Raw genomic sequence first — 12,103 nt, forward strand, 5'->3', positions numbered from 1 at the left:
GACTGTACAACTCCAGCCTGTTTCTAGCCTGCTATTCTACCCTACAGATCTCAAATTTGCCAGCTCCCGTAACTGTGTGAGCAAACTCCTTCAAATAAAACTTCCTCTCCCCAAATATATCTTGGTATATACATACATACATACATACCAAGATATACATATCTTGATACACATACACATCTTGATATGTATGTATATACCAGTAAGTAAAATATCTCCTATTGGTTCTGTGTCTATGGAGCACCTTAACTAACAGAGAATATTCCTAAAAGATAAGCGTTTAATGCCATATTAGTATAATGATGAGAATTATCTAATAAAAGTAGGGAAACTGAAGTTGGTAGAGAGAAAACATTGAAGAGCAAAGTTCTTGGGGTGGAAACCAGGGGTCAGATCCACTTCACCAGGGCAAGGATCAACCTTAGAGGTTATAATATAGCTGCACCTAGGTAAGTAGGTCTAATCCTTGAAGAATTCTGTTGTCTCTATTAAGCAAGCAAAATAATCAGCTAAGTGTGAAAGTAAGAAAATAGGGGATGTTACAGGTTTGAGAAGAAGGTATGAAATAATTCGTAAGTACGAGTATCTACATAGTAGAATACTCTAATAGGATTGCTAGGCAACATTAAAGGCCCACTTATGAGAAAAATCTTAAAGCCCAGCCATTATGATTTTATGTTTTTCTTAACTTTCAGCTGCTCTGGTACAGATATGGAGGACAGGGTTTTCCAAGGAGGTATGATGGAGGGAAAGAAAGGCAAAGATATTGAGGGTGTGAGAAAGGGACATGACTGTAATAAATCTGGATGAAAGGATCTAAGCTAGGAAAGTGGGGGAAGTGAAGATATGAAGGGTGTGAAGAACACCAAAAATATAGCATAAGATTTAAAGTCTCAACAGAAGAAAAACTATACTGGAATTGGCAGCATGAAAGGAAAACACCAAAACAAAAAGAAGTGGTTACTGGCAAATGGGATGGATGAAATTAAGATTGTAGACTCTTTTAACCAATATACAACAATTTACATTTACATGTTCCTAAACATAAACATGAAAACTAAAAAACACCATTTATATATAATGATACCTACTATACTTCTGAAAACTATCACTGTAATGCCTTAGAAGTATGTTCAATAATGGGACAAACTATATTTTTAAAAGAGGGATGATATACTACTCCTTCTTTAGTTTTATAAAGCTATTTTAACAAACAAAAAGGCTTACAACAAACATCTACTTTATAAATGATCAAGGTTTTTTAAATTTTTAATTTAATTTTATTTTTAAGTAAACTTTATGCCCAACTTGGGGCTTAAACTCAAAACTCCAAGATCAAGAGTCATATGCTTTACTGAGCCAGCCAGGTACCCCAAAATGGTAAGAGATTTAACCAATCCCTCTCTCTCTTGAAAATCCAATCAAAAGAACAAAGAGAAAACAAATAAATTGAGAAAAATATTTGTAAATCCAAACCACAATATATTAATATATGCGGATGCAAAGGAGAAGGATGAGCAGAGAGCATACAAATCAAACCCAATGGTCAAAAAAGTAATTACAACTATGTATATCTAAAAGAAAAATAGGGGCACCTAAGTGGCTCAGTAAGTTAATCATCTGCCTTTGGCTCAGGTCATGATTCCAGCATCCTGGGACTGAGCCCTGTATTGGGTTCCCTACTCAGTGGGAAGTCTGCTTCTCCCTCCCTCTGCCCTTGTGCACACAATCACACATGCTCTCTCTCCACATAAACAATAAATTCTTTTAAATTATAAACAAATAAATTCTTTATAAAAAATAACAGAAAGGAAAAAAAATTTTTTTAGGAAAAACTTTTTAAAAAGAAAAATAAAATAACTATTTTGCTCTGCAGAAGCCAGAGCATTCAGGAATTAGAAGTACAAAGTTAAAAAAAAAAAAAAAGAAGTACAAAGTTCCACAGAAGATGGAGAGAGGTAAGCTCTAAAAATAGTTTTATTTCAAAGTCTGTATAGTAATTTATTAAATCCCAAAATATCTACTTCAACCTCGGGAGTCAAGCAATTTCTCCATCATACACCCATCTTGGAAATCCAGAAAGTTTATTCCCCCAATAAAATGAACCAGAGATTTGGAATCATCAGATACAGAAGAGGGATATATGTGAATTGCAGAGTGCCCTGGATGCTGCTTCACCCTGCCCAACTCCCAAACGGTACAGAGCAACTGTACTGAAAGATCCTTCTGCAAAGAAGGTGAACTTCTTCATGGAAAATAATTATCTATAGCAACAGTTTAGGGTCTACAGTGAAAATGTTAGCTGACCACAGGACCGTCCTATAGTGATGCTAACCAAAGAAGACAAAACCACTGTCTCACTCTGTCAAACACAACACATTCTCTCTCTTTTTCTCTCTCACACACACACCTTCCTTCTCTGGTAACTGCCTTTTTCATGTTTTACTCTTAGCAATAGTAGAGTACCAAGAAGCAGATATTTGAGGAAAGTCTCCAACATGAAAGAGAGGGATAAGAGCAGAGAATCAGAAGATAAGAGTAGGGTGCAGAAAAAAACTTCAGAATAATAATTAACATTGTCAAAGAGATAAGAGAACAATTTACATCAATGAAACAATGTTAAAAAGAAAAGAGTTGGAAAATGAGAAACCACAAGAGATTAACAATCCAAGCACTAGATAATGATCAAAGAGTGGTAAGTATAATGTATGGGAAAAAATATATATACACATCAGGGTATATCACCATGATATTTCAGAATACCAGGATAAAGAGAAAATTTAAAAGCTGCCAAAGACAAGAAAAAGTATCAGAATCGAAAGTTGAAAAAGCACTGGACTTCTCAACAGAAACACTGGAAGCTAGAGGAAAAATTTTGAAGAAAATTAAAAAGGAGGATAAAAATATACTTTTCAGGCATGTAAAGTCTTAAATATTATACTTCCCAAAAAAAAAAACCCTCCTCAAAGCTATCAAAAAAATAAATAAATAAATAACCAAAAAGGAGAGAATATATATATTTTTTAAACATTTTTTTAAAATTTATTTGTGATAGTCACACAGAGAGAGAGAGAGAGTGAGAGAGGCAGAGACATAGGCAGAGGGAGAAGCAGGCTCCATGCACCGGGAGCCCGACGTGGGATTCGATCCCGGGTCTCCAGGATCGCGCCCTGGGCCAAAGGCAGGCGCCAAACCACTGCGCCACCCAGGGATCCCCAAAAAGGAGAGAATAAATTAAGGAAGAAAGCAAAAGATGATAAGGACTCCAATAAAAGACAAAGGATCTGAACAATTTAAAAAGTTAAATAACTTAAAAGACATTCAGATTGTGGAAAATGAACCTGCCATATCAGACATGATTATAAAAAATAAAAGCACAGAAAATGCATGCTACAAAATTAATCCTATTATTTGTTTTAAAATAAAAGTGGGGGTGCCTGGGTGACTCAGTCAGTTAAGTGCCTGACTTCTGCTTGGGTCATGATCTCAGGGTCCTGGGATTGAGCCCCACGTTGGGCTCCCTGCTCAATGGGAGGCCTGCTTCTCCCTGCTGCTCCCTCTGCTGTGTTCTCTCTGTCAAATAAATAAATAAAATCTAATTAAGTAATTAAATTTAATTAAAACAAAGTGGCACCTGGGTGGCTCAGTCAGTTAAGTGTCTGCCTTCAGCTCAAGTCATGAACCCAGGGACCTGGAATCCAGGCCCACCATCAGGCTCCCTGCTCAGCAGGGAGTCTGCTTCTCCCTCTCCCTCTGCATGCTCATGTGCTCTCTTTCTCTCTCTCTTAAATAAGTAAATAAATCTTAAAAGAAAAGGACTCCTGGTGGCTCAGTGGTTGAGTGTCTGCCTTTGGCTGGAGACATGATCCCAGGGTCCAGGGATCAAGTCCCACACTGGGCTCCCCGTGGGGAGCCTGCTTCCCTCTCTGCCTATGTTTCTACCTCTCTCTCAAAATTTCTTTACTGGTCCCCAAAAGAAAGCAAATTTTCATACTTTGTAACAGAAAGAAATAAATCTAAGAAAATGAAGGTTCTTTAACTAGAAAACACATTACTAAAACACATAACAAGAAAACACATTATATTTACATATTTGAAAGAAATATTTACAAATTTACATGAATAAATTAAAAACATTTTAAAGTTTATTGTATTTTATGAATACCGTTATAGATATAGTGGCATTCATGAATTTGGTCAATTATTGGGCATTAATCCCATAAGAACACCGAAAGTCTACAGTATACAAATCCTGGAAAACTGGAAAGTATTATCTCTAGAGTAGAGATAAGAAAAACAAAGGTAATAAAGTTTTAAAAAAAAACTAAAAGTAGGGGATCCCTGTGTGGCGCAGCAGTTTAGCGCCTGCCTTTGGCTCAGGGCGCGATCCTGGAGACCCGGGATCGAATCCCACGTTGGGCTCCTGGTGCATGGAGCCTGCTTCTCCCTCTGCCTATGTCTCTGCCTCTCTCTCTCTATCATAAAAAAATAATAAATAAATAAATAAATAAATAAATAAATAAATAAAGTAAAAGTACAAAGCAATGAGAAATTAAGTCTTTAGAGGAATAAAATAATGAATCATAAGAAAAAAATATGTAAAAGATTATTTATCCTATAATCTGCTTTTTGATGATGCCAAACTGACCTAAATTTTTCAGGTCCTAACCATAGAAACCAAAAATATTCTGTCTATTCAAGAGTTTAATTGAAATTAATAAAGAGAATTTGGGACCTACAAGCTAAGTAAAATGAAAAAGCATGCTACTAGTTTTCTTAATAGTTTTTGAAAGATCTAATTTGTTTCTGATTTCCCCACCTGCAATGTCTTTTATTACTAAAACAGAGTAGGTCTTCAATATATTCTGAGTAAAAACATGAATGAACTGAAACATTGCCAATGCTATTAGCTCTTCTTGTCATTACAGAATAATAGGAGCAGCTTACTAAATGTCAGGCACTGGTCCATGCCCTCTTGATCTCTTTTAAAAAGGTAGCTATCATGATCTTCCTCACTTTGCATGTGAAGAAAATGAAGCCAGGTAGATAAAAGGATTTGTCCATGTTACCCAACTAGTGAAAGACAGCAAGACATATGGATCCGGAAAGTCTGGCACAGAACCCATTTTTTGAACCACTGTATTATATGGTTTCAGCAACTGAAAGCCAAAGAAAAGATGCCTATTTACTGAAGCAAAATGATTTTCAGTCTATGACTAGAGAACAAAGCAATTTCATATACAGTATCTTTCCTCAAACTACATAAGTCCAGAGACTCTGACGTGGTTAAAAATATTAACAGTGAATCATATGTCAATATAAAAATCAACTATATGTAAACATAATAATATTAAACAATAAAGTATAAAGAAATGTTTACTCCCTCAAGGGTCTGAAGTGACCTATTGTTAACTACTAGTGAAGCTGGGCCTCTCAGCATACTTAGGCCACTTGACTATTATATGATGATCTTAACTACATTTTCTAATTTTCCCAGAATTCACTTTAGAAAAAATTAGAACCAATTACCATGCTATTATTAATACAAATTTTGTATTCTTAATCTCCCTTTGTTGAAATTAGCATTTTCACCTTAGCAGTGAGTGGTAGTCAATATTAATCTATTTATAACATCATAGAAAATGATATAGGTGAGGAAACAGCAAAAAATAAAAAAATTAAATCAGCATTACTTAACCTGTAAATTGCCATCTACCAAAAATTTAAAATCAACACTCTGTAAAGTATTGGCAAATATTTTTAAAGCAAATGTCTAAAACTAATTTAACTATATATAGATCTGAAAAAACAGACTCTGTAATACCAAACAATGAAATGATAAAACAGGAGGAATTCTATCTAATTTTGACCTTGGTGGGGAAAGAAAAGAGATTATTTCCTCATGAAAATTTTATCAAACTGGGGAATAAAGAAATTGTGCCCAGTCTCAGATTCTATATTCACCAAAATAATGACAAAATGTTACTTATATAAATTGTATCCACAGTAAATCCAACTGAGGTGCTATTTAGAACAGAAATAAGGGCACTTAATTCTATAAATTAATAGTTAATGAAAACTGTACAGCAATGTGAAGCACTAGGTCAAATGCGAGAATGTTTTAAAATTCCAATTAAGATAACAGAAAAAAAAATACGGAAAATATAAAATGTAATAGCTAGCAATCTGTCTCAATTTAATGACAGAAAGAATTCTAAGAAAAGGGGAAACATGGTTTACTTCCAAAGGAAAAATGAGACTACTGTTAACTGTAGAATAAACAGACCTAAACAACTACCGAATGATGAAAATTTTTAATAAAAATATGATAAAAGTATACAATTAAAAACAATGCATAAACACTGATAATAGGGACACATATTAAACTGAACAAGCAAATGAGTTATTTGGAAGATCAATTAAAAGTACTACTGATAGGACCACTCTGATGACTCATGAAGCTCTGGAACTCATCGCATCTGTACCCTACAGAACAACTAACCTGATTGTCTCTCTTCTCAGCTAAGATATAAGCAATGTCAAGGAGCATTTTATTCCAAAGCCGATAATCATATCTGGCCATAACTGCCTTGTAACTGTCCATGCACATAGTCTTTGAAGCAGAGGATTAAATGTTCCTGCCCATTTTATCTAGTCCCCAAGACTCGTCCTGCAAAGTGAATAAAAATGATTATCTTTTAATCTACCCCTTGTATACATATCATTAAAAAGAGAGAGAGAGAGAAAAGATGAGAACAACAACAAAAAATTCCTTAAAAATATGGATAATTTATTATCCAGTCAGGTCTTAAGTTCTCAGCAAGATCTCTGTGCTTTGTTAAAGGTGACTGACAAGTCCTACATTTTATGAAACTGAGTCTTGAAAGATATAATAACCGTAGACATAGCAAGAATAGTAATATTTTGAAGTAAATTTGAGAATCACTTGAGAAATGTTTCCACTTTTTAAAAGATCAGTATAAACATGTTGATTTCCTTCCATTTTTCTTGATATGTGATCTAAAAAAATAATTTCAAATTCAAATAGGCTAGATGATATACAAAGCAGTTTAAAAAGCTATCATGAACACTGATAAACTGTGGGGAAAAAAAGGCAGAAAAATACTGGGAAGGAGGAGGAAGCTACTCAAAAGGGTAAGAGGAAAGCTACAATTAAAATATATTTAAGTATATGTAAAATAAGCGTATACAGATTGCCAGAAGATAAATATAGGGAAAACAATACAACAATAAAAGTCAGTGAAAATGGGCCAATGGAAAGGAGAGGTGAAATGGACTATTATAAAATCAGTAAAATACAGTAATACTTCATTTACATGGCAGTGGAGGACAAATGCAAAAGAATCTTAGAGTGCATTTTTCAGGAAAGACATTTTAAAAGTAAAAATATTCTACTTATTTCTACAATATGTTATTCTTTCTTGTGCATTTACTATCCATCTGACAACCAGCTAAATGGGCATTACTGTACATAGAGGAAAATAAGATGAAAACTCAATGGAATATATGAAGAAAAAGAAAAAAGCAACTCAAAGAAGATACTAAAAAAGTCATGAAATCAGAAAGAAAAAATTGTGTAATTATCAGATAATTTAAAATAATAGTGTATTTGCAATATCTTTTAAAGAATCTTGGGTACAAGATGTCTTTTTTTCCTAATAACGAGCAAGAAGATACTCTCAAAACACAGAATTTAAACTGTTTGATGTTTGTTCTGTATAGGAATTTTTTCAGCAATAAACTATTTTTATTTTACCTTTTGAAAAAGATAAAATTGGGTAGATCTTCCTCTTTTCCTAATACTAAGGAAAATGTTACTCTTGAAAATGTGGTTCATGTTTATTTTACATAGACATGTAACTAAGAAGATAATGGATAGGAATATGGATTAAATAAGGGGAAAAAAGGAAATGAAAAAAGTGGAATGGAAGAAAACATGAATGACCATAGGTAATATTATCATATTGGCTTCAGGCAGCAGATTAAGCCAGAAAATGATAAGATTTTTAAACCACGGGTTATCAATGTGTATTCCCCAAAATATCAGGAAACCTAAAATCTGTTAGACTCTGGAGGTAAGGCCATGCAATCTGTTTCAATAAGCCCTGCAGATAATTCTGGTACTTGCAAAAGTTTGAGAACCAAAGATTTAAATATATTTGATAAATGAGAAATTTAATTTAAATGCGAAATTAAATACGATTAATGAAATTAAATCTGGTATTTGTCATTGTAATGTGTAAGATGAATACAAAGTTACTGCTACTAAAAAGGATGTATTCTGGGAGTATTTACACAAATGAGCATGTATACACGTGTGTGCTTGCTCTACATCACAGATGAAAAAGAACAGTCATTTTCGGTAAGCACAGTTAAAGCAGTTGAGGGAAACCAGAACAATTGCTAAATTATTGAAATTGACTTGTTATAGAGAAACAAGGAAAAAATACATATACTTGGCTGAGAAATTCTCTAGATAATTCCAAAATGAATAGTGAAAACTAATCTGTCAATTCTTCAGATTATCTAGCCTATCTAAATGAACTGTTTTCAGAGATATTACATCTAGAAAAACTTAGGTTATTATTACATCAGTAGGAATAGGAATAATGTTGCTATGTAGCAACTGTAAGTAGGTAGAATTGTTTCAAATATATAAACAAATACTTATACATTTATTTATAATAATGAGCAATAAAACAATATAATAAAGTGAAAAAAACACCACTATGAATTTAGAATTTCAACTACTCATTTTGGGGTTTACCGAAGAATATGGTCTAGTGGACTCCTAAAATCTCTTGGATTATAATATAATGATGTATTAAAATTATTAAACATTAAGAGAGAGATTTGCTGAAATTTGCCAGAAATTTTCAGTTTTCATTCTCAGGTCATAAAATGCCAGTTATCAAAATAGTCATACATCTTACCTAAACAGATAACACAAGCCATTCAGATGAATTTGGGGGAGGGGAGAGATGGTATTTTTCAAGAGCAAAGTAAAATTAAATTAATATTTAATCTAAATACATTTTAAGTGCAATAGAACATATTTAACAAAAATAAATAAAACAGAAAGAGAACATTGGTTACTTACCAGCAAGGGTACTTGTATGCCTAAAAGCTCTGACCTGGGAGTCTGACAAACCAGTCAAAAGGGAGATTACTGTGTCCATCATATACTCATCATAAATTATGCTATACTGACACTGTCGAATCAGGACTCCAATAAATTCACAGAAGTTTGAACGAAACTTTTTCCACTGAGGTCCAGGCATGGTAAGGGGATAATCACCACTGTCCTAAAAGGAATAAAAAGAACATATTAAATTTGACATATGATATCAATTTGATTAAAGCTTTTTTCCCTACCTACAAACTTTTTTTTTTTCAAAAGTAGATGTGGATATTGAAGGTGACTTACATAAGTATACGGATAGTTTTGTATCTATTGTTTCTTTTTGATCTTCCACAATTAAATAATTCATGCAGTGCTCATAATTATTATTTAGAACCAAGTATTTAATTCATTATTTTAAGCCAACATTCAAAAAAGAATAGTTCCGATGTTGTTACACTTGGGTCCTAGTTGAGATACTTTGAAGTATAAACAACAAAAAATTAAAGAAGTTTAGACTAGAAAAGATATTTGCTACTGAATTCAGATCAAACTAATCAGCATCTTTCAATTATTTAAAATAGAATTTTTAAGAACTGAGAATTTCAAAAGTGTATTTCATTATGAAATACAAAAATAGTATTTTGTATCTGAAACTGCAACTCTATTTCTTCCAATTTTATGAAAAATGTTCTATTAATTTTCTTTTATAGAGCAGATTAACTTTTCAAAGAAAAGAAATCTAATATGGGTTCTTGGTATTATCAGATTGTAGCATGAAACTGGATAGGGTAATGGGGTGATGGGCAGTAAGATGGCTACTTGATGTAATGAGCACTGAGTATTACATGCAACAGATGAAACACTAAATTCTACCCTGAAATCAATAATACGCTAAGTTAACTAACTTGAATTTAAATTAAAAACAAAAACATAACATGAAACTGACATTGGATCCAACTGGTTAGAGGTGCCCTACTCTAGACTAAAACATCTTGGTAGAAAAATATAAATTGACAAAGCATTGAGAGATTCTTTGAAAATGGTATCTGAATATTCCCAATTTATCGCTATTTGCTTTCTCTAGACCAAAGTGCTTCAAAGAAATTAGGTATCAAAATAAAAAAAAAAATTAAAAAAAATATATAGGGATCCCTGGGTGGCACAGCGGTTTAGCGCCTGCCTTTGGCCCAGGGCGCGATCCTGGAGACCCGGGATCGAATCCCACGTCGGGCTCCCAGTGCATGGAGCCTGCTTCTCCCTCTGCCTATGTCTCTACCTCTCTCTCTCTCTCTCTCTCTGACTATCATAAATAATTAATTAATTAATTAATTAAAATATATATATATATAAATTAAAAAAAAAGAAATTAGGTATGAGTAAAGGCTTGGGCTGTGTTGATATCTCAGGAAAGAGAACGAGTATGATACTTAGAATAGCAGGAAATCCCAAGAGCAAGGAAGAGAAATCAGAAATAAGTAAGAGTTTACTTAGCACTTGGTCAAATACCTGAAAAGGAAGTCAAAATTTTGGTGCTATATGAGTGTTAGGGAGTTAACTAAGCCTCAAAAGGATCAAAAAGGAACTGAAGGGGCTGGCTGAATCTTCCTAGTCCTTGAAAGTGGGAGTGTCAGGGGTAGACTGGAGAGAGTAAAAGAGTGGAAATGTGAGATGCTTTTCAAAGGTATATCAACAGGCTGCTGTTGCTTCTGTATCATAAAAGCTCATAAGAGTAGAACTTCTCTTGCTTTATATCAACTGTGAGATTCAGTCATTTAATGCTCAACAACAAAGAATATCATTTATCTAAATAATCTATCGAGGAGCGCCTAGGCAGCTTAGTTGGTTATGCATCTGCCTTCACTCAGGTCATGGTCCCATCAAGCCCTGCATTGGGCTCCCTACTCAGTGGAGAGCCTGCTTCTCCCTCTCCCTCTGATACTCCCCCTGCTTGTACACACCCTCTCGGTCAAATAAATAAATAAAATCTCTAAAAAAAATAGATAAATAATCCATCTAAACAAGCCCAACAGCAAGCAAGAGGAAGGGCAGGAAAATACGCATTTACAAATAAATAATAAAAAACTAAGTATACTTCAAAGGATTCAAATGTAGCACAAAACAAATCAAAATTTAAAAACAAACAAACAAAAAACCTTGGGACGCCTGGGTGGCTCAGCAGTTGAGCGTCTGCCTTCGGCCCAGGGCGTGATCCTGGAGTCTCCGGATTGAGTCCCACCCACCTCGGGCACCCTGCATGGAGCCTGCATCTCTCTCTCTGCCTACGTCTGCCTCTCTCTCTGTGTCTCTCATGAATAAATAAAATCTTAAAAAAATAAATAAATAAAATTTAAAAATTAAAAAAACCCCTAGGGAACTAAAATATTTTATTTACTGATTTATAATTCACATATAACATTGTATTAGTTTCAGATATACAACATAATGATTCCATATTTGTATATACTGTGAAATGATCACAATAAGTCTAATTAGTATCTGTCACCATACAGTTACAGAAAGTCATTGATTTTTTCTTGTGATTAGAACTTTTAAGAGCAACTCTCTTAGCAACTTTCACATATGCAAAACAGCATTAACTATAGTTATCATGCTATACATTATATTCCTATGACTTACATATTTTATAACTGGAAGTTTGTATCTTTTCACCCCTTTGCCTGCCCCCAAACCTCCTACCAGTGACAATTACTAATCTGTTCTATGAGTTTGGGGGGGGGTGCTTTTTTTTTTTTTTGATTCCCCAAATAAGTGAAAGCATATGGTATTTGTCCTTTTTTGTCTTATTTCACTTAACATAATACCATCAAGGTCCAACCATGTTGTCACAATGGCAAGATTTCCTTTCTTTTTTAACAGCTGAATAATATTCTTTTGTATATATTATTCATATATATACATATATATATATTCTGTTGTATCCCATATATATATATATAT

General features: G+C 33.6%; 1 protein-coding gene across 1 annotated transcript in view; it reads right to left on the reverse strand.

The window, feature by feature from the left end:
- The window catches only part of STAG1 (stromal antigen 1), a 397,763-nt gene that overhangs the window by 158,097 nt on the left and 227,563 nt on the right, over positions 1-12,103 (reverse strand). The window contains exon 7 of the mRNA XM_055321295.1: positions 9,122-9,326. Coding sequence (XP_055177270.1) covers positions 9,122-9,326 — 205 coding nt within the window. The remainder of the gene's footprint in view (positions 1-9,121; positions 9,327-12,103) is intronic.

The sequence above is a fragment of the Nyctereutes procyonoides genome, unplaced genomic scaffold (assembly GCF_905146905.1).
Source record: "Nyctereutes procyonoides isolate TBG_1078 unplaced genomic scaffold, NYPRO_anot_genome, whole genome shotgun sequence".
Classification (NCBI taxonomy): domain Eukaryota; kingdom Metazoa; phylum Chordata; class Mammalia; order Carnivora; family Canidae; genus Nyctereutes; species Nyctereutes procyonoides.